General features: G+C 46.7%; 1 protein-coding gene across 1 annotated transcript in view; it reads right to left on the bottom strand.

Moving 5' to 3' along the window:
- Positions 1-24202, bottom strand: part of HACL1 (2-hydroxyacyl-CoA lyase 1) — an 80561-nt gene that overhangs the window by 48314 nt on the left and 8045 nt on the right. The window contains exons 4-6 of the mRNA XM_068236086.1: positions 15031-15111; positions 13957-14029; positions 1200-1277 (exon numbers count right to left, since the gene is read on the bottom strand). Of these exons, the coding sequence (XP_068092187.1) occupies positions 1200-1277; positions 13957-14029; positions 15031-15111 (232 nt within the window). The remainder of the gene's footprint in view (positions 1-1199; positions 1278-13956; positions 14030-15030; positions 15112-24202) is intronic.

A 24202-nucleotide genomic window follows, 5' to 3' on the forward strand; every position in this document is an offset into this window, starting at 1 on the left:
CAATCATTTTCTTACAATCGCAATTATAGGATCGGAAGTTCGATTGTTTGTTAAAGTTTGATAGTTAGTAGGCACCTTAAAGAGACTCTGTGACAATTTTTTCAGCCTTAGTTCTTCTATCCTATAAGTTCCTATGCCTGTTCTAATCTGCTCTGGCTTACTGCAGTCTTTCCTAACTGCACTGTCTCTGTAATAAATCAATGTATCTTTCCTCTGTCCTGTTTGTCGGGCTAAAGCTTGATTGTGTGGAATGTGCAGGGCTGCTTGTGATTGGTAGAAGTGATACACACCCTCTGCAGGCCCCCTGCATACTCACACACTATGCTTAGCTGAGCCTATTAGAAGCTGGTTAGTTTGTTTGTAAACATTGCCTAAAACTGTTAATTACAAGCCAGGATTGCAGCAGAGAGTGGCAGAAACAGCACAGAGGGGCACAGGAGAAAATAATGAATAGAATGGTATGCTTTTTATTGTAAGAATATTAGAGTACAGATTCTCTTTAAAGCGGAACTGTAAACTCCTTCAAAAACAAACAGTTTCACTGACCTGGGGCTTCCCCAAGCCCCCTGCAGCCGTCCTGTCCTGTGCCGGTCCTGCACGATACTCCGTTCTACCGCCTCCAGCTTGTTTTTGTTACCGTCAACTTGTAAGTCGACAGCAACTGTGCCTGCACGCCCCGGGCTACGCGAAGCCTGCAATAGCATTAGCGCTAGGCGCTATTGGTGCAGGATGCCATTGCAGGCTGGAACGTAAAAAAAGCTTCGCGTATGCCCGGGGCACACAGGCGCAGTTGCCATCGACTTACAAGTTGACGGTAACAAAAACGAGCTGGCGGCGGCAGAACAGAGGATCGGGCAGGACAGGGCGGCTGCAGGGGGCTTGGGGAAGCCTCAGCTAAGTGAAACTGTTTGTTTTTGAAGGAGTTTACAGTTCCGCTTGAACATCTACTCTCCCATTGCAGTTACTGCAATCTGCTAAAAGGTATTATTACATTTCAATCCCTTCACTGATAGCCACTGTCCCAGCACTGCCCTGGCAGATTGTCACTTCTCCTCTCCACATACACCACCTAGCCTAAACCACAGCATTGTCAAATGTATTTACAATTACATTTAACCAGAATAATCAGATTGGCAACCAACTAAATTACCCATGAAATCAACATAGAACACAAAAGTGCTAGTTTAATAAGACGATACCTTTTCAATGACCAAGGGTATAGTTTCCATAGAACTGAGTCTGGCAGACATCTTACTGTACAGTCGACATGTTTCCACCTAAATCATAAATTAAAAGGTGTCACATTTCATCCAATGGCTACTTATACAGCAGGCCTGCTAAGGGCCTTTTTTCACTACAGGTGATTCGCTTAAAATCACAAAGCGCTGTCGATTTTTAAATCACTAGGGTCGCAAAAAGTATTTTCCATTATCGCGATTCCATTTGCTAAATTGTATTTGCTTTTTGGGGCGATTTTTGAAGCGATTGTGCTATTATGTTAAATGCAGATCAAAATTGATGAAAAATTGCAATCTGCGTTTGTGATTTTCTTTTGCGATTGCTAGTGGAAAAGGGCCCTCAAGGTCTCTCACATGAGGTAGCTGATCTGGCTTCGACTGCTAGAAAAACACAGCCTGATGGGAAAACAACAAAACCCTCATCCCACTGTTTACAGTGCTCATCATGAGAACACTGAAAGTATAAAAATATTTGTCTGTCTCATCATGTCATATGTCACCTCAGGTACACTTTGAGCACTAAATACCCCCTCCTTTTTTTAATGGGGTAGAGGGGGGGGGGGGTAGTGTTAGGTGTAGGTAGAGGGTTAATGTTAGGTGTAGGTAGGGGGAGTGGGGGGGGGGGTTAATGGTAGACGTAAGTAGAGGGATGGGCAGGCTACACAACTAGTCATTTGTGAGTGTTGGCACTGGCATCATATTAAGTGATCCTAATTTGACATAATACCGTATCTCAGTATGGATTAATTTAACTGGCTAACAGCATGGCCCTTCCTCTTTCACCATGTTGATTAAGCGCAGCACAGTTTTCTTGCTATACCTTAGCCTCCGTCTTTGTATGGCCATTTTGCATGTTCCTCTTCCCCCATGGATTACAATTTACCATGTAGGCCAGCAGAACAAAAAAGAGCAAATGGCATTTAGGCGAGGGACAGGCTACAAAAGTGGTCATGCGCTACACCAGTGATCTACAAACTTGGCTCTCCAGCTGTTAAGGAACTACAAGTCCCACAATGCATTGCAGGAGTCTGACAGCCACAATCATGATTCATAAAGACAAATGCATTGTGGGGCTTGTAGTTCCTTAACTGCTGGAAAGCCAAGTTTGCAGATCAATGCGCTACACAATCCTGCCTGTACAATTTCACTACTGGTATTCAAGTTCAAGAGCCAACAGACTGAGAATATTTTGAACAGATTGTTTAGGTAAGCTCTCATACTATATAGAGGTGGCAAGCTTATGCAATCAAGTTGGTAAAGCGTGTTTCCAGCATAAGACATGGGAAGGGTCTAGCAATGCTCCGTGCAGCATTATTTTAAAGATGTTCTAGTAGAAGTGGTCTCATTATGCTACTTGCCACTTCAGGTTCCCTTTATGCACAAAGGGTCAAGTGGGCTTCTCTTCAAAAATAGCAAATTACAAGTATATGAAAGGACATAAGCTAATTTTCTCTCACGTTACATGTCACAAGAGCCCCACTGGCCGTGAACACGCAAAACCGTCCGATCCGATTCTAGCACACAGATTGAGAGCTATGGACGCAATCTGCGTAGAATTGGCGGAGTTTGAGCGTCACGACGCAGTAGGGAGCCTGTGAGGTTACGAAAATACACTTTTACTCCAACCCAGGGGTAGATTTGCCACCATCTCTGTTTTCTATAAGCCCAGAGAAAACTGCTAACTGGCTATAGACCTGTGAAACAAACAACCGGTTAAAACTGTGCAATTCCTATCTATCTATCAAAACAGTAGCGTCCCTTCGGAAGTTTAGGTCTCGTCTGTGTATACTGAATAGAAGGTTTTACTGAGAGGTACAGACCTTTTAAAAAGCCTTTATTTGTTACAATATAAATAATTAATATATACAGACAATCGTGAACAATTAAACGATGAGAGACAGTGATAACACAGTACATAAAAGAAAAAGGGATAAAAAGAACGAATACTTATGATTCTGTGGAAAGTCCGTTCGGGAAAAGACAAAGTTCCTTTGTTGCAGTTAGTTCGCAATATGGCCGAACCACATGGCCGTTGCTCCGCCTGCAAGATGGCCACTGCTATTTCCCCAAGCAGTGGCAGTCTTTTCGGTATGATGGAAAGTGGGGGAATTGGCTGGGGGTCCTCATGCAATCAGTTTTGAGCACTGACATTTCTGGGCGGAGTCTCAAGCTCAGCCCAGGGGCGTGTCAGGCAGTGAGTTCTCAGGGGAGGAACTTCCAACCATCCACAAAATATGTCCAATTTCATACCCCGCCGGGGTTTTGTCGCACATGCAAACCGATTTCATATTCAGATTGGGCTGAGAATACACGTTCATAGGACATCAAACTTGCAATATTTGGGGCGCACGGGGACCCCATTATTCATATCTCAGCCCCTGCTCGGGTTACCTGGCTATGTCTAGTATCACCATATTCTACAGAATTAGGGAAACAAAATTATGTAATTTTCATATTCCTCCCATGGATGGTATTTGCAAAATGTGACAAAGTTATCAACACCATGCATTCCATACTCAGTCTAGTCGGTGCCGTCAAGACTGGGAGGAATGTAGGTGTCAATAGACCTCATGCTGTGCTAGCTTCCCCTGTTGAATAGACTCTGTTGGTATTTCAGCTCTGCCCAATTAGCACATTAGTGTCACCAGAGCTTTTCCGGGAGCCTTAACAGGATTTCTTGCTAAACCAGGTTGCTTTAGCCATATGCTAACGCAGGCCCATTCAGCCCTCATGGCAAAAGGGGGGGGAAGGCAGGAAGGAAAAACTTCTATTTTAAAAATAAAGAATGTCAGTTTTCCGATCACGGTTGCGATCGGACAATCGGCCGCGAATCCTCGGACGACTGGGCGTCGCCCGGCGTCACACCTCCCCCTTCCCGAGCTCTGCTCAGGGAGGTGTCAACAGGACGCCTTCCGTAGCAGCTATTGGCGCTGTTGGGTCGGGTTCCCCCTGACACCGCGACAGCCCATCAGCGTTTTGGTGTCGGCTGCCTGCTTTGTGTTGGATCGTAAAGTCGTACTGCTGCAATGACAGGCTCCACCGTAGGAGCTTGCCGTTGGTTCCAGCAGTACGGTTTAGCCAACTCAGGGGATTGTGATCAGTGACGATCGTGAAGGAGCGGCCGTACAGATACGACTGCAGTTTCTGTAGGGCCCACACGATCGCCAGGCACTCCTTTTCAGTTGTGGAGTAGGCTACCTCTCGGGGCAGGAGCTTCCGGCTCAGGTAGAGGATAGGGTGTTCATCCCCCTTTCCATCCACCTGGCTGAGGACTGCGCCGAGACCGTAGTCAGAGGCATCGGTTTGCACCACAAACCGACGACTGAAGTCTGGGGCCTGAAGCACAGGGGCGCTTGCGAGGGCCTGCTTCAAGGCCTGGAAGGCATTCTCGCAAGCGGGGGTCCAGCTAACAACCTTGGGGTGCTTCTTGCTAGTGGCATCGGTCAGGGGCTTCGCCAGTGTACTATAGGCGGGAACAAATTTCCTATAGTAGCCGGCGGTCCCCAGGAACGCCTGGACCTGCTTTTTCGTGATAGGTCGAGGCCATGCCAGGATGGCGTCCACCTTTCCCGTGTCAGGTTTCAGGGTGTTACCCCCCACCCGGTGACCTAAGTACTGCACCTCGGTCATGCCAATCTGACACTTACTCGGTTTAACCGTCAGATTGGCCATGGCCAGCCTCTCTAGTACCTGGGACAGGTGTTTGAGGTGTTCTTCCCAGGTGGGGCTGAACACCGCAATGTCATCCAGATACGCTACAGCGAACCCTTGCATTCCCTCTAGCAGGTCGTTCACGGCCCGCTGAAACGTGGCGGGGGCGTTCTTCATCCCAAAGGGCATCATCGTGAACTCGAAGAGGCCGAAAGGGGTGATGAAGGCCGACTTTTGCCTCGCGTCAGGTGCAAGTGGTATCTGCCAATACCCCCGGAAGGCACTGGGTACCACAAGCAACTTGGTACCCACACTTGTTTCACCTTCGGTGGGCTGTACAGGCTCGCTGTACAGCTTACCACCTTCCCAATATACCTTGAAGGTATCTTCATTCGTGAGGGGCTCCGAAGCCTGCCTTCTGAGTGCCTCGAGGCTAGGGTCAGTCTGGAGTGCTTGCACAAATGCAGCACTCTCGCTCTCAGCCAGCTGGCCCGTGGCATATGCAGTTAGTGGCTGAAGGCTACCATCCCTGTGGTCAGAGGAGGGGGAGGAGGCTGGAACCTCTTCCACCTGCTCTGAGCCCAGGTTCTGAGCAGCGCGGCTGCGTGTTACTGCCAGTACAGGTACACCTTCAGACTGGCACATACTGGCATTACTCACATCCTGGCTGCATGCATGAATTACAGTGACAGGTACAACAACATTTTCATCACAAACAATCGGTATATCAAACACAGGTACCTGTGACACAGGTACTATTGGACTCGGTACCCCTGGACTGGGCACATTCAACCCACCTCCCCCCTGTTCTTGCCCCTTGGTGCAAAGTACCTTAGTGTGGGCGGAGAGTCCGTCTCCCTCCTGGCAGTCTGAGGGGCTTGGGGCAGGTTCATAATAGGACACAAGCTTGCCCAGGTCGGTCCCCAACAAAACTGGGACCGGCAGTTGGTCCAGGACCCCAACAACCTTCTCTTGAACCCCCACCCCCCAATCGATGGACACCCGAGCCTGGGGAATGCGAGAAAGAGTGCCCCCCACTCCAGTGAGGGTAAGGTATTTGTCAGGGAGGATATTTTCCGTCGGGACCAGGTGCGCACGCACCAGGGTGACATCCGCTCCAGTGTCGCGGAAACCGGTAACAAGCTGGTCGTTCACTGTAACCAGCTGGTGGTTGCTCGTAGCGGAGTGGATCCCTCTCCCACCTGCGAACATGACGTTGTTGGGTGCTCCCGGCTGGGGTGCGCTGGCTGGCGGCAGTTGCCGTGGGCGAGGTGTAGGTGGTGCAGGAGCTGGCGCTGTCTGCCTCCGCTCCGGGCAGTTAAACTTCATGTGTCCGGGCTTGCGGCAAAAGTGACAGGTGATGCCCTCTGTTACTGCAGGCCTGGACGCAGCAGCTGCGCTGGAGGGCCTCTGGGGCGCACGGCTCACAGAGGTAGGAGAGTCTGCAAAATTGTGGGACTGACCTCCTCTCCAGCTAGATGGGGCAGTCCTGCGGGTCTCCGGCACCCTGGTCGTTGCAAAGGTCTCAGCGAGGTCTGCAGCGACCGTCGCTGACGCCGGTCGGCGCTCCAGCACAAACTGGCGTACATCAGCCGGGCAAATGTTCAGAAACTGCTCCAGGACGATGAAGTCCTCCAGGACACCGTAAGACCCTTTAGTGAGGCCTAGCGTCCACTGGCGGAGTGTGGTGAGCAGACTGCTGACCACATCTTGATAAGAATCAGTAGATTTTTTCTGCCAGGACCTGAACCTTTTCCGGTAGGCTTCTGGCGTCAGCTGGTACTTAGTGATTATAGCCTCCTTTATAGCGGTATAATCATTGTCCTTTTCCACAGGCAGCTCTGAGAAAGCATCAAGCGCTTTGTAGCGCAGCAAGGGTGTCAGATGTCTGGCCCACTGGTCTTGGGACAGACGATACTGACGGCAGGCCTTTTCAAAAGACCTCAAAAACAAGTCAATGTCAGTGTCTTTTTCGATAATAGCAAATTTAAATTTTGCACTTACTGGAGCGGCAGTCCCTTCAGCAGGGAGGCTGGGCGTTGAACTCCGGCTGGCTTGCTGCACTTTCGCCATGTTCAGCTCATGCTGTCGTCTCTCCCGCGCCTCTGCAGATTGGCGTTCCTCTCGCTTTTGCTCCGCCATGTACTGCAGGTACTTGTCCACATCAGTTTCCATCAGCTTTTGCAATGCCTGCTGCATTACTGGATCAACATAACTGGACAGTCCAGTACTGGCCGGTTCCAGACGAGTACTTTCAGGGGTTCTGGGGTCGGGGATCACACTGACAGCCTCCTGCGTATCTGTTGCCGCATTGCCCGCGGGTTGCTCAACCTCGGTACGCACAGGATCTTCAGTCTCTGGTTCCCCTCGACTTGCGTTAGATGAGCCGGTGTCCTCCACAGTGGACACCTCCAGCGTCCGCAGATTCTGGCTATCCCATCGGTACAAGTCCGTTATCAGGTCCTGCTGTTTCTTGCCGCGGATGTCCATGCCTCTCGCCTCGCACAGACTCTGCAGGTCGGATAGGACCATGACCTTGTAATTCCCGGACATTTCCATGCCAAATAAAAGAAAACTTAGGGGAGGGGTACTGGTTACACAGTCTCTCTGTATATATGAAAAATATATTGCACTCAGTCACTACCAACGAATTAGTTCGTTTCTCGATAGGGCTAATTCGATAGCCCTACCTGAGATACTATCAGCACACACAGATCCCATACGCTGCCGACCACTGTCACAATAGCCCCACTGGCCGTGAACACGCAAAACCGTCCGATCCGATTCTAGCACACAGATTGAGAGCTATGGACGCAATCTGCGTAGAATTGGCGGAGTTTGAGCGTCACGACGCAGTAGGGAGCCTGTGAGGTTACGAAAATACACTTTTACTCCAACCCAGGGGTAGATTTGCCACCATCTCTGTTTTCTATCAGCCCAGAGAAAACTGCTAACTGGCTATAGACCTGTGAAACAAACAACCGGTTAAAACTGTGCAATTCCTATCTATCTATCAAAACAGTAGCGTCCCTTCGGAAGTTTAGGTCTCGTCTGTGTATACTGAATAGAAGGTTTTACTGAGAGGTACAGACCTTTTAAAAAGCCTTTATTTGTTACAATATAAATAATTAATATATACAGACAATCGTGAACAATTAAACGATGAGAGACAGTGATAACACAGTACATAAAAGAAAAAGGGATAAAAAGAACGAATACTTATGATTCTGTGGAAAGTCCGTTCGGGAAAAGACAAAGTTCCTTTGTTGCAGTTAGTTCGCAATATGGCCGAACCACATGGCCGTTGCTCCGCCTGCAAGATGGCCACTGCTATTTCCCCAAGCAGTGGCAGTCTTTTCGGTATGATGGAAAGTGGGGGAATTGGCTGGGGGTCCTCATGCAATCAGTTTTGAGCACTGACATTTCTGGGCGGAGTCTCAAGCTCAGCCCAGGGGCGTGTCAGGCAGTGAGTTCTCAGGGGAGGAACTTCCAACCATCCACAAAATATGTCCAATTTCATACCCCGCCGGGGTTTTGTCGCACATGCAAACCGATTTCATATTCAGATTGGGCTGAGAATACACGTTCATAGGACATCAAACTTGCAATATTTGGGGCGCACGGGGACCCCATTATTCATATCTCAGCCCCTGCTCGGGTTACCTGGCTATGTCTAGTATCACCATATTCTACAGAATTAGGGAAACAAAATTATGTAATTTTCATATTCCTCCCATGGATGGTATTTGCAAAATGTGACAAAGTTATCAACACCATGCATTCCATACTCAGTCTAGTCGGTGCCGTCAAGACTGGGAGGAATGTAGGTGTCAATAGACCTCATGCTGTGCTAGCTTCCCCTGTTGAATAGACTCTGTTGGTATTTCAGCTCTGCCCAATTAGCACATTAGTGTCACCAGAGCTTTTCCGGGAGCCTTAACAGGATTTCTTGCTAAACCAGGTTGCTTTAGCCATATGCTAACGCAGGCCCATTCAGCCCTCATGGCAAAAGGGGGGGGAAGGCAGGAAGGAAAAACTTCTATTTTAAAAATAAAGAATGTCAGTTTTCCGATCACGGTTGCGATCGGACAATCGGCCGCGAATCCTCGGACGACTGGGCGTCGCCCGGCGTCACACCTCCCCCTTCCCGAGCTCTGCTCAGGGAGGTGTCAACAGGACGCCTTCCGTAGCAGCTATTGGCGCTGTTGGGTCGGGTTCCCCCTGACACCGCGACAGCCCATCAGCGTTTTGGTGTCGGCTGCCTGCTTTGTGTTGGATCGTAAAGTCGTACTGCTGCAATGACAGGCTCCACCGTAGGAGCTTGCCGTTGGTTCCAGCAGTACGGTTTAGCCAACTCAGGGGATTGTGATCAGTGACGATCGTGAAGGAGCGGCCGTACAGATACGACTGCAGTTTCTGTAGGGCCCACACGATCGCCAGGCACTCCTTTTCAGTTGTGGAGTAGGCTACCTCTCGGGGCAGGAGCTTCCGGCTCAGGTAGAGGATAGGGTGTTCATCCCCCTTTCCATCCACCTGGCTGAGGACTGCGCCGAGACCGTAGTCAGAGGCATCGGTTTGCACCACAAACCGACGACTGAAGTCTGGGGCCTGAAGCACAGGGGCGCTTGCGAGGGCCTGCTTCAAGGCCTGGAAGGCATTCTCGCAAGCGGGGGTCCAGCTAACAACCTTGGGGTGCTTCTTGCTAGTGGCATCGGTCAGGGGCTTCGCCAGTGTACTATAGGCGGGAACAAATTTCCTATAGTAGCCGGCGGTCCCCAGGAACGCCTGGACCTGCTTTTTCGTGATAGGTCGAGGCCATGCCAGGATGGCGTCCACCTTTCCCGTGTCAGGTTTCAGGGTGTTACCCCCCACCCGGTGACCTAAGTACTGCACCTCGGTCATGCCAATCTGACACTTACTCGGTTTAACCGTCAGATTGGCCATGGCCAGCCTCTCTAGTACCTGGGACAGGTGTTTGAGGTGTTCTTCCCAGGTGGGGCTGAACACCGCAATGTCATCCAGATACGCTACAGCGAACCCTTGCATTCCCTCTAGCAGGTCGTTCACGGCCCGCTGAAACGTGGCGGGGGCGTTCTTCATCCCAAAGGGCATCATCGTGAACTCGAAGAGGCCGAAAGGGGTGATGAAGGCCGACTTTTGCCTCGCGTCAGGTGCAAGTGGTATCTGCCAATACCCCCGGAAGGCACTGGGTACCACAAGCAACTTGGTACCCACACTTGTTTCACCTTCGGTGGGCTGTACAGGCTCGCTGTACAGCTTACCACCTTCCCAATATACCTTGAAGGTATCTTCATTCGTGAGGGGCTCCGAAGCCTGCCTTCTGAGTGCCTCGAGGCTAGGGTCAGTCTGGAGTGCTTGCACAAATGCAGCACTCTCGCTCTCAGCCAGCTGGCCCGTGGCATATGCAGTTAGTGGCTGAAGGCTACCATCCCTGTGGTCAGAGGAGGGGGAGGAGGCTGGAACCTCTTCCACCTGCTCTGAGCCCAGGTTCTGAGCAGCGCGGCTGCGTGTTACTGCCAGTACAGGTACACCTTCAGACTGGCACATACTGGCATTACTCACATCCTGGCTGCATGCATGAATTACAGTGACAGGTACAACAACATTTTCATCACAAACAATCGGTATATCAAACACAGGTACCTGTGACACAGGTACTATTGGACTCGGTACCCCTGGACTGGGCACATTCAACCCACCTCCCCCCTGTTCTTGCCCCTTGGTGCAAAGTACCTTAGTGTGGGCGGAGAGTCCGTCTCCCTCCTGGCAGTCTGAGGGGCTTGGGGCAGGTTCATAATAGGACACAAGCTTGCCCAGGTCGGTCCCCAACAAAACTGGGACCGGCAGTTGGTCCAGGACCCCAACAACCTTCTCTTGAACCCCCACCCCCCAATCGATGGACACCCGAGCCTGGGGAATGCGAGAAAGAGTGCCCCCCACTCCAGTGAGGGTAAGGTATTTGTCAGGGAGGATATTTTCCGTCGGGACCAGGTGCGCACGCACCAGGGTGACATCCGCTCCAGTGTCGCGGAAACCGGTAACAAGCTGGTCGTTCACTGTAACCAGCTGGTGGTTGCTCGTAGCGGAGTGGATCCCTCTCCCACCTGCGAACATGACGTTGTTGGGTGCTCCCGGCTGGGGTGCGCTGGCTGGCGGCAGTTGCCGTGGGCGAGGTGTAGGTGGTGCAGGAGCTGGCGCTGTCTGCCTCCGCTCCGGGCAGTTAAACTTCATGTGTCCGGGCTTGCGGCAAAAGTGACAGGTGATGCCCTCTGTTACTGCAGGCCTGGACGCAGCAGCTGCGCTGGAGGGCCTCTGGGGCGCACGGCTCACAGAGGTAGGAGAGTCTGCAAAATTGTGGGACTGACCTCCTCTCCAGCTAGATGGGGCAGTCCTGCGGGTCTCCGGCACCCTGGTCGTTGCAAAGGTCTCAGCGAGGTCTGCAGCGACCGTCGCTGACGCCGGTCGGCGCTCCAGCACAAACTGGCGTACATCAGCCGGGCAAATGTTCAGAAACTGCTCCAGGACGATTAAGTCCTCCAGGACACCGTAAGACCCTTTAGTGAGGCCTAGCGTCCACTGGCGGAGTGTGGTGAGCAGACTGCTGACCACATCTTGATAAGAATCAGTAGATTTTTTCTGCCAGGACCTGAACCTTTTCCGGTAGGCTTCTGGCGTCAGCTGGTACTTAGTGATTATAGCCTCCTTTATAGCGGTATAATCATTGTCCTTTTCCACAGGCAGCTCTGAGAAAGCATCAAGCGCTTTGTAGCGCAGCAAGGGTGTCAGATGTCTGGCCCACTGGTCTTGGGACAGACGATACTGACGGCAGGCCTTTTCAAAAGACCTCAAAAACAAGTCAATGTCAGTGTCTTTTTCGATAATAGCAAATTTAAATTTTGCACTTACTGGAGCGGCAGTCCCTTCAGCAGGGAGGCTGGGCGTTGAACTCCGGCTGGCTTGCTGCACTTTCGCCATGTTCAGCTCATGCTGTCGTCTCTCCCGCGCCTCTGCAGATTGGCGTTCCTCTCGCTTTTGCTCCGCCATGTACTGCAGGTACTTGTCCACATCAGTTTCCATCAGCTTTTGCAATGCCTGCTGCATTACTGGATCAACATAACTGGACAGTCCAGTACTGGCCGGTTCCAGACGAGTACTTTCAGGGGTTCTGGGGTCGGGGATCACACTGACAGCCTCCTGCGTATCTGTTGCCGCATTGCCCGCGGGTTGCTCAACCTCGGTACGCACAGGATCTTCAGTCTCTGGTTCCCCTCGACTTGCGTTAGATGAGCCGGTGTCCTCCACAGTGGACACCTCCAGCGTCCGCAGATTCTGGCTATCCCATCGGTACAAGTCCGTTATCAGGTCCTGCTGTTTCTTGCCGCGGATGTCCATGCCTCTCGCCTCGCACAGACTCTGCAGGTCGGATAGGACCATGACCTTGTAATTCCCGGACATTTCCATGCCAAATAAAAGAAAACTTAGGGGAGGGGTACTGGTTACACAGTCTCTCTGTATATATGAAAAATATATTGCACTCAGTCACTACCAACGAATTAGTTCGTTTCTCGATAGGGCTAATTCGATAGCCCTACCTGAGATACTATCAGCACACACAGATCCCATACGCTGCCGACCACTGTCACAATAGCCCCACTGGCCGTGAACACGCAAAACCGTCCGATCCGATTCTAGCACACAGATTGAGAGCTATGGACGCAATCTGCGTAGAATTGGCGGAGTTTGAGCGTCACGACGCAGTAGGGAGCCTGTGAGGTTACGAAAATACACTTTTACTCCAACCCAGGGGTAGATTTGCCACCATCTCTGTTTTCTATCAGCCCAGAGAAAACTGCTAACTGGCTATAGACCTGTGAAACAAACAACCGGTTAAAACTGTGCAATTCCTATCTATCTATCAAAACAGTAGCGTCCCTTCGGAAGTTTAGGTCTCGTCTGTGTATACTGAATAGAAGGTTTTACTGAGAGGTACAGACCTTTTAAAAAGCCTTTATTTGTTACAATATAAATAATTAATATATACAGACAATCGTGAACAATTAAACGATGAGAGACAGTGATAACACAGTACATAAAAGAAAAAGGGATAAAAAGAACGAATACTTATGATTCTGTGGAAAGTCCGTTCGGGAAAAGACAAAGTTCCTTTGTTGCAGTTAGTTCGCAATATGGCCGAACCACATGGCCGTTGCTCCGCCTGCAAGATGGCCACTGCTATTTCCCCAAGCAGTGGCAGTCTTTTCGGTATGATGGAAAGTGGGGGAATTGGCTGGGGGTCCTCATGCAATCAGTTTTGAGCACTGACATTTCTGGGCGGAGTCTCAAGCTCAGCCCAGGGGCGTGTCAGGCAGTGAGTTCTCAGGGGAGGAACTTCCAACCATCCACAAAATATGTCCAATTTCATACCCCGCCGGGGTTTTGTCGCACATGCAAACCGATTTCATATTCAGATTGGGCTGAGAATACACGTTCATAGGACATCAAACTTGCAATATTTGGGGCGCACGGGGACCCCATTATTCATATCTCAGCCCCTGCTCGGGTTACCTGGCTATGTCTAGTATCACCATATTCTACAGAATTAGGGAAACAAAATTATGTAATTTTCATATTCCTCCCATGGATGGTATTTGCAAAATGTGACAAAGTTATCAACACCATGCATTCCATACTCAGTCTAGTCGGTGCCGTCAAGACTGGGAGGAATGTAGGTGTCAATAGACCTCATGCTGTGCTAGCTTCCCCTGTTGAATAGACTCTGTTGGTATTTCAGCTCTGCCCAATTAGCACATTAGTGTCACCAGAGCTTTTCCGGGAGCCTTAACAGGATTTCTTGCTAAACCAGGTTGCTTTAGCCATATGCTAACGCAGGCCCATTCAGCCCTCATGGCAAAAGGGGGGGGAAGGCAGGAAGGAAAAACTTCTATTTTAAAAATAAAGAATGTCAGTTTTCCGATCACGGTTGCGATCGGACAATCGGCCGCGAATCCTCGGACGACTGGGCGTCGCCCGGCGTCACATTACATACCTGGGGGAACTCCTGGAAGGCTCCCATTGTTTCCTGGTCCATATCAGAGGATCCACCCAAGACAATCAGTGGCCTAACATAAGAAAACACAATAAAGATAAAAACGCAATAGGTTGAAAGGGGAAAAAACCCAAATATTATTGGTTTATTCTGAATTGAAGTGTGCCCCCATTCTTTTCTCAATTCATCTGTTACAGATTTCTCTTTTAATCAAATGTAATATATATTTTCTGATCTATTTTTGCCCAGTACTTTTTACTGTATACTTTGTCTTAAGATTAATACAGACCGCTTTGAATTGGTTGATCCTTATCAGTGTATGCCATGGATTTATATGACCATGCACTGATTAAGATCAGCCAACCCAAAACAGTCTGTATGAATGTTGGATTAGTTTGGCTCTGTAGTATTAACAAGCTGACACATCATTGCATTCCAGCGGTTCTGGAGGTGTGACACATCATTGCATTCCAGCGGTTCTGGAGGTGTGACACATCATTGCATTCCAGCGGTTCTGGAGGTGTGACACATCATTGAATTCCAGTGGTTCTGGAGGTGTGTTCAGCTATCAGGGACAACAAAGGTATGATTTGCATATTCAGCAGTGATGCACTGTGGAACGCCTCAAGCATTACTCCAACCTGAATAATCGCAAATACCTTATGTTTTAAGAAGGCACAGTTTGGATTTACGCTCTATTCTCCAAGGATACAGTCTCAGAGGCGTGCAAATGGATCTCTTACTAGGCCTCCTCATATGAGCAAATACAGAAGATTGAGTGAGTGACCTCCATAAGAATTCCCACTTCAACAGAATACTGGGGAGGATCTCCTATCCCCACTCACCCTCCCAGAAGGTCCTGTGTAACACTGGGCCACCAACTCCAGAAGATCCTGGGAGCCAGTCTGTAACATGCCAGATAAACTCACTCACCAAAGGGGTTTTGTGAATATAGGATATGTTTGGGAGGGGTTAGATGGAAGGTTGGCCAAGGGTTCCTACTAATTCAAATCATTTGCTAATCATGTATTGTCCTGGCTCCTACAGGGCACAAAGTGTAACACAATGTATTACCAGCAGTTCATGTTCGAGTTTGCCATTCCACTAAGAGTATTAATTAGTCCAGGTCCAGAAACCACAAGGCAAACAGCAGGTCTGGAAAAACAACAGTACAGAATAAGATGGTTAGCATGCTATTATCTATTCTAATGTATATGAATATCCAGCTAGTATAAATACTTAACATGTTGGCATTTTTATGTTTTTTAATCATCACTTTTTAAAATCCTTTTTTTTGTCCTGCATTGCTGTAAAAGTCTGTTATATTAGCAGTACAGAATGCCTTCTTTAGGCCTTATTTACACTCAACACAACGCATAAAGTATAATAGTGCCTTAAATAAAGTAAATTGAGTACACAGTGCCCAATTAACATTGCTCTCTTCAACAGCTGGACAGAACGAGAAGAATCTTCTTTCTACTGATAAATGCTTCTGAATAGGATGGCGGTTAGAAAAAAAATTGTATACATATTATTGCAGTGGAAGAACCTCTACCTCATAGCATTGAACTCCCTGGCCTGGACCCTTGTCAAGACCCTAGCCACTTGGCACCTATATACCCCATGTCTGAAGTGGCTCAAAACATTGAGTCCCTGATAATGGCAGTGATGCTGGACAAATATTGCAACACGGATAAGACAGTCAGCTCCTCCCCCCCGAGTGACGGCCAGCACATGACTGACCATGCACTCTGCCGAGCACTGTGGAAGATGCCATTGAAAATAGAAATGTATATTAGTCTTAACAGAATGCAATGTGATAAACAGAACTGTCAGCATACACAAGCTGGATTATGCCCCACATATTTGGTGAATCCTGTTGGATAAAGTTAGCCATCCAAGCACTTTACTCTACAAGGGGTGACTCTTCAACTAGACTCTTCAACCATGTAAGCAGGTGTGTTGTTATAATCCACATCCTTTAGAAAATCTCCCATAGTTGGGGTGGACACTAAAATAATAAGAAGAGGAGTGACTCTATATGAGCCATACAATAACAGAGCACACAAAAATCTTACATTCTACACCCACTAGTTCGCAACACAAGTATGCAAAAATAATACTATTTACATAACATGACTTCTGCAATGCTGCAGGCTGATCCTGGCAGAAGCAAAAGCAAACTCATCACAGCAAATGTATTGCGTAAACCAAGAAAGAAATCCTAATATAACAGTGCCCTGTACAGTGATCTGAACACTGGACTTTCACACTTGAACTTTGATGAACTGTTGTTTGAGCTAACCAAGCTACAAATAAACATCATACAAAGTTCAATGCTGAAAGTATCATATTACATAATCAAGTTATACAGCCAATGACTCCTGTGTTACCTGCTGGACAACATGCACACCTGAACACAATGTCAGAATTGCAGCCTGCATAAGATATACTAATATATATATATATATATATATATATATATATATATATATATATATATATATATATATATATATATATATATATATATATATATATATATATATATATATAAATATCCTTATAAAAAAACACAGAAACACAATCCAGGCATATGAAGAGGACTATAGCAAGTTCTAAATGGTCTAAAATGGAAAAGCACTGTTCTGTAAACTATAGCACTCCCTTAGTAGGATAAAAAGTTCTTGGTAAAATTCCTATGTTTCTGCTTGAGAAATAAGCTGCTCTAATGGAAGCTTGGTACTCTCCTCCTGGAACACCTGTAAAGATCCATTGACTCTATGGCCACCTTTAGCGATGCCGTCTTCTGGAAGCGAAGATGTGGTGGAGCTTCTCAACACCCCATGTAATTACAAAAGGAGGGAGCATTGCCAAGCTGCCGCTTAATCTCCTGATGTAAGGATCGATGGAGGCGTGTTGCATGGCAAGTAGGAAGTAGGGATGGTCAAAGAGACACTAATAATTTCAAGTTTGTGCAAATATTATGCAGCTTGGAAATTGACCAGTCAAATGTAGTCTATTTCTAAATTTGCACACAGAAGATTTTCAGTAGGAAGAAAGGGGTGGATGAGTTTCAGTGCTGTCTCTGAGTATGCAATGGAGTATGTGTCTTGATTGACATAGAGAAAATAAAGTTATTGAGTACATTTTTAAGCACCTACACCAATCTTACTGGACTATAGGGAGAGTGAGGGAGTTTAATTTAAAAAGCAAATACTAGTTAAAAAAGTAGATACTTACCATGGGCTTTATTCACCAAGACAAATAACACACCTTATCAAAGTTAGCACGCCTTATCAGAGTAGCATAGCGAGCGCTATGAACCTGCAGGGGCTCAGGGCAGGACAAGTGGAGCTCTCATCATTGCCAATTAGCAGGCATAAGTTTGCTATGCGACTCTGATTAGGGATGCTACAGTTGTGTTCAAAATTATTCAACCCCCAATGCTGTAAAGGGTTTTAGGGAATTTAGTGTACATTTGTAATTGTGTTCAGAATGAAATCTTACAAGGACCTTTTAAAGAACCAAATGCAACTAAAATGACATCAATTGTTTTTGTAATAGAGTATTACATTTTTTTTATGTGATTTCTTCCATGACTCAATTATTCAACCCCTTAAAGACAACCACTCTTAAAGAGAACCCGAGGTGGGATTTAATTATGTTAGTGGGGCACAGAGGCTGGTTGTGCACACTAACACCAGCCTCTGTTGCCCCATGGTGTGCCTCCAGGAACCCCCTGCGCGCCGCTATACCCCCCGCAGTGCTAGCGACACACAGCGTGTCACCAGCACAATGTTTACCTATGCCTGTCGGTTAGCGCCGCTCCCCCGCCTCCTCTCTATCGGCGCTACCCGCCCGCGTCACTTCCCTCCAATCAGCGGGAGGGAAGGGACGCGGGCGGGTAGCGCCGATACGGAGGAGGCGGGGGAGCGGCGCTAACAGACAGGCATAGGTAAACATTGTGCTGGCGACACGCTGTGTGTCGCTAGCACTGCGGGGGGTATAGCGGCGCGCAGGGGGGTCCTGGAGGCACACCATGGGGCAACAGAGGCTGGTGTTAGTGTGCACAACCAGCCTCTGTGCCCCACTAACATAATTAAATCCCACCTCGGGTTCTCTTTAAGAACAGATGTTCATTCAAGTGTTTTCGATCAGGTATTGAAAACACCTGTGGATGTTAACAAACAGCAATCAAGCATAATAAGCACCAATTAGGCAGATTTAAAATGACTGTGATACTCAGCTCCTTCTAAACATTTACTGGTGTGTTTACAAGCATGGTGAAGTCAAGAGAATGGTCCAGGAAGACAAGAGAAGAGGTGATTTCTCTTCACAGGAAGGGCAATGGCTATAAGAAGATTGCAAAGATGTTAAAACATACCAAGAGACACAATAGCATCATTCGCAAATTTAAGGCAAAGGGCACTGTTGAAACGCTACCTGGTCATGGTAGAAAAAAGATGCTGACTTCGACTGCTGTGTGCTACCTGAAGCGCAAAGTGGAGAAAAGTCCCCGTGTGACTGCTGAGGAACTGAAAAAAGATTTGTCAGATGCGGGTACTGAAGTTTCAGCTCAGACAATACACTGCGTAATGAAGGCCTCCATTCCAGAACTCCAAGACGCGCACCCCCTTGCTATCTCCAAAGAATAAGAAGAGTCAACTGCAGTATGCCAAAAGTCATGTGGACAAACCACAAAAGTTTTGGGATAGTGTTCTGTTGACTGAAGAAACAAAATTATAACTCTTTGGGCCCATGGATTATCTCTATGTTTGGAGAAGGAAGTACAAGGCCTATGAAGAAAAGACACCTTGCCTACTGTGAAGCATGGCGGGGGGTCAATCATGCTTTGGGGCTGTTTTGCTTCTGCAGGTACAGGGAAGCTTTAGCATGTGCAAGGTACCATGAATTCTCTTCAGTACCAGGAGATATTGGATGAAAATGTGATGCATTCCGTCACAAACCTTGGGAGAGACGTTGGGACCTTTTAACAGGACAATGATCACAAGCATACCTCCAAGTCCACTAGAGCATGGTTGCAGATTAAAGGCTGGAACATTTTGGAGTGGCCATCGCAGTCACCAGACTTAAATCCGATTGAAAACCTCTGGTGGAACTTAAAGAAAGCAGTTGCAGCGCGCAAGCTTAAGAATGTGACTGTACTGGAGGCTTTTGCCCATGAAGAATGGGCTATGATACCCGTAGATCGCTGCACGACACTTGTGTCAAGCTATGCTTCACGTTTAAAAGCTGTTATAACTGGAAAAGGATGTTGTACTAAGTACTAAGAATGAATGTCACTTGGGGGGTTGAATAAAACTGATAATGATGCGAGCACAGAAAAGATATTTGTGATTATTTCATCATAAATGTTATGTTATATTTGACTGACTTACAAGTGCCTCTTTGATTTAATTGTAAACAAGATGACTGAAATGATCAAAATCAATGTCAAACTGGCCAAAACACTCAATTTCAGTGGGGGTTGAATAATTTGAACACAACTGTACTTGTCTAAGTGAATCAAGCCCCATGTGTGATAAACAAAAACAACAACAAAAAAGATCCTGGAAAACCTGTTTCAAATGGATCTTTCTCAAGGAATCTCCAGACTAACCTACCCTTCTAGAATGTCCATCTCTCCTTTTGATTGCCCCTATACTGGTGCTTAATACTTTAACTAGTCTTAAATTATTATGATTTTTTTCACTTTTATTTCTCTCCTTGGCCCATATGCAATTCCCCTTTTCTCCTGAGTTCTTTCCTAGGAGATACTTTTTCAACTTCTTTTTAAAACACCTTTTCATCCTCACTATGAAGATCTCCTCAGCAACCCCAAAACCAAACAATCACTGTCATGGCTATATGGTTTCTTGAGAGAGACCCAAACATACTGCAAAAACCACTATCTTAATTTACAAAAATGGGCGGTTTAGAAATGACCAAAGATTCTTTTTTTTAAGTCGTAAAAAAGGGATGGTTGGAAGTACGCAAAACTATGATAGCAGAAACTTGGCGAGAAATGTACTTGAAAACGCTTTATAGAGCTTATATTCCCATTAAAGGCCCATATAAGCATGAGGGTGGGACTCCCCTCAATGTATGCCCCAAATGCAATGACTCTAACCCTACACTTAACCATATGCTCTGGCAGTGTCCTAATATAAAAACATTTTGGTCAACAGTAGTTGCATATTTAAATTCCCTTTATAACGTCCAGAGATCACCTGATCCCCTGTTTTGCTTGTTTCATAGTTTACCCCTGGTAGAAAAAGAAAAAAACTACTTCAATTACCAGGCGAGAACACTTGTTCCTCCTAGTATCAAAAAAAGCAGTAATGAAAAAATGGTTAGAACCATCTTCCCCAGTTTACAAGATGTCTTAGCTCTTCTTGACCACCTTCTTCATATGGAAAGACTTAACATTGAAAGACATAAATCAAAGACGATCCAGAAATTCTTTAATACATGGCAAGTCTTTATTGAAAAATGTCATACAAAGGAACAGATAACCCGAATTATGAAACCTTTAGAGGATACTACATGGTATTTGAAGGCTAAGATAGGGGGATATCTGGGAGGCCTGGAAATCTACAGTGGGTGGCAAAAGTATTCGGCCCCCTTGAAGTTTTCCACATTTTGTCACTTTACTGCCACAAACATGCATCAATTTTATTGGAATTCCACGTGAAAGACCAATACAAAGTGGTGTACATGTGAGAAGTGGATCGAAAATGATATATCATTCCAAACATTTTTTACAAATAAATAACTGCAAAGTGGGGTGTGCGTAATTATTCGGCCCCCTGAGTCAATACTTTGTAGAATCACCTTTTGCTGCAATTACAGCTGCCAGTCTTTTAGGGTATGTCTCTACCAGCTTTGCACATCTAGAGACTGAAATCCTTGCCCATTCTTCTTTGCAAAACAGCTCCAGCTCAGTCAGATTAGATGAACAGAGTTTGTGAACAGCAGTTTTCAGATCTTGCCACAGATTCTCGATTGGATTTAGATCTGGACTTTGACTGGACCATTGTAACACATAGTAGGCCTGAACGATTTTAGGAAAAGATTGAATTGCACGATTTTTGTCAAAAATTGCGATTTCGATTCAATTCACGATTTTTTTTTCAAATCAAGCTTTAGCACTAAATTCACTAAATCTCTCTAAGAGTCTGACTCTGCAATGTGTTAGTCAAACTTCAGCCAGTCTGTTTAGGATTAAGTTATCCCACTCAGCTTCTTTGCACAAATGCACACACAGTGCCCAGCAGCAGATAACAGCAGCTTTTCAGTATGCAGAACTTAACTGCTTATCATCACAGTCATCAGTGACGCTGGCATACTGTGACTCTCTTCCAGACTTTCTCTGTGCAAAGGAGGCGGAGCTGTAAATTCTACGTAAGCAGGCTTGATAATCGGCCTTTGTGGCCACTGGCCTAGCTCTTGATTGACAGCCTGACACAGACATGCGGGAGGAGTCTGCTGCCCGCCCAACTGTGATGTAAGAGGCGCTAGGCGGAGTGAGCTTGCCGCCGAGTGTAGAGGAGAGCCTGTGGCCAAACTCCTGATTGACAGCCTGATAGGCATGTGGGCGGACTCTGCCGCCCGCCCAGCTGTGACATAGGCGCTAGGCGGAGTTAGAGGCCACAAAGTGAGAGCCTGCACATTAGGAGGAAGTACATTAGGAGAGCGTGAGTCGCAGCCGCAAATGAGAGCCGCCGCTGTACGGAGCGGCGAGCTCCGCACACTGGGAGAATATGCTGGTTGCACTTGCAGAGTGCAGAGGGACATGTGAAAATCGGCACTTTGACGATCACGGAATCTTCATTTCCGTGATCGCGATTTCGGTCCCCAGACGATATATCGCTCAGGCCTAACACATAGATATGTTTTGTTTTAAACCATTCCATTGTTGCCCTGGCTTTATGTTTAGGGTCATTGTCCTGCTGGAAGGTAAACCTCCGCCCCAGTCTCAAGTCTTTTGCAGTCTCCAAGAGGTTTTCTTCCAAGTTTGCCCTGTATTTGGCACCATCCATCTTCCCATCAACTCTGACCAGCTTCCCTGTCCCTGCTGAAGAGATGCACCCCTGAGCATGATGCTGCAACCACCGTATTTGACAGTGGGGGTGGTGTGTTCAGAGTGAGGTGCAGTGTTAGTTTTCTGCAACACATAGCGTTTTCTATATTGGCCAAAAAGTTCAATTTTAGTCTCATCTGACCAGAGCACCTTCTTCCACATGGTTGCTGTGTCCCCCACATGGCTTATGGCAAACTGCAAACGGGAATTCTTATGCTTTCTATTAACAATGCGTTTCTTCTTGCCACTCTTCCATAAAGGCAAACTTTGTACAGTGCATGACTAATAGTTGTCCTATGCACAGAGTCTCCCACCTGAGCTGTAGATCTCTGCAGCTCGTCCAGAGTCACCAGAAATGCAGCTCTTGACTGCATTTCTGATCAGCACTCTCTTTGTTCGGCCTGTGAGTTTAGGTGGATGGCCTTGTATTGGTAGGTGTACAGTTGTGCCATACTCCTTCCATTTCTGAATGATCGCTTGAACATTGCTCCGTGGGATGTTCAAGGCTTTGGAAATCTTTTTGTAGCCTAAGCCTGCTTTAAATTTCTCAATAACTTGATCCCTGACCTGTCTTGTGTGTTCTTTGGACTTCACGGTGTTGTTGCTCCCAATATTCTCTTAGACAACCTCTGAGGCCCTCACAGAGCAGCTGTATTTATACTGACATTAGATTACACACAGGTGCACTCTCTTTAGTCATTAGCACTCATCAGGCAATGTCTATAGGCAACTGGCTGAATTCAGATCAAAGGGGGCCAAATAATTATGCACACACCGCTTTGCAGTTATTTATTTGTAAAAAATGTTTGGAATCATGTATGATTTTCGTTCCACTTCTCATGTGTACACCACTTTGGGCTTGATTCACAAAAGAGTGCTAACTGTTAGCACGGCAGTTTTCACGCGAATTTTTGCATTGCGCGCGATCGCGAATTTTTGCGCGAAACGATAACGGTTTCACGCGCAAACGCGAATTTTCGCGCGAAAACGATATCGATTTCGCGGTAAAATTCGCGTTTGCGTGCGGAAACGTTATCGTTTCGTGTGAAAATTCACGATCGCGCGCAATGCGAAAATTCGCGCGAAAACGGCCGTGCTAACAGTTAGCACTCTTTTGTCAATCAAGCCCTTTGTGTTGGTCTTTCATGTGGAATTCCAATAACATTTATTCATCTTTGTGGCAGTAATATGCCAAAATGTGGAAAACTTCAAGGGGGCCGAATACTTTTGCAACCCACTGTAACTACTTTTAACACATAGAGACGAAACATTGGTGGGATGGAAAGAGAATTGGTCTGGGGTTTTGGGATTGGGGGGGGGGGGGGGGAAGAGGAGGGGATTTGGGGAACCAGTTTGATGTTGAATTTAGTTTTTTATTTGTATTAATTAACACAATACAATGCAATATAATAAGTCTGAGAATAAAATGTATCTATTATTAATAGAGAAACCACTTATATGCATATATGAGACATTTTTTATTGGAAATTATGTGGACTATATACAAGAGAACTTAAATCACCGTCTACATTATTCAGATAGGTTATTATTGAGATTTTCTGGTAATGGATACTCTCTCAGACATGTTCATGTTTATCTGTTTATAATAGAAAACTTGTTAGCATGTAAAGTGAATTACTGTACAATTCTGCACTTGAATGACAATTTCTGTTCACTATTTGTTATTTCAATAAAAAAAGATGTTAAAAAAAACCTTTTCATCACTTTACATTTGAAGAAGTACCAAAAATAGGTGAAAGTACTGTCAACATTGTTTTGAACATTTTCTGGTTTGTTGGTGGTTTAAAGGTATTTTATTGACGAGGTAAAAATATCACTTAGAAGAAAATTCAGGAGAAAAAGTTAATTGCATATGGGCCCTGGTCTCTTTTGCTCTCATCCTCTATTTCTGGGTTTTTCACTTGTTTGGGAGGGCCATTAACTAGGTGATCCACATATCATGAAAGATATCTACCGGTTGTTAGGCCCGGTTCACATTAGCGTTCGCTATCCGGATTTTCCGTATCTGATCCGGACCGCATACTGTACAAACGGAACGTACATTCCGCATAGCAATGTAAAGGCTATGCGGACGTTCACACGTGTCCGTTCCGTACAGTACGGAGCCGGATCGGCTCCGGACTCTTTTCCAACATGCGC

The sequence above is a fragment of the Hyperolius riggenbachi genome, chromosome 5, assembly GCF_040937935.1.
Source record: "Hyperolius riggenbachi isolate aHypRig1 chromosome 5, aHypRig1.pri, whole genome shotgun sequence".
Classification (NCBI taxonomy): Eukaryota; Metazoa; Chordata; class Amphibia; order Anura; family Hyperoliidae; genus Hyperolius; species Hyperolius riggenbachi.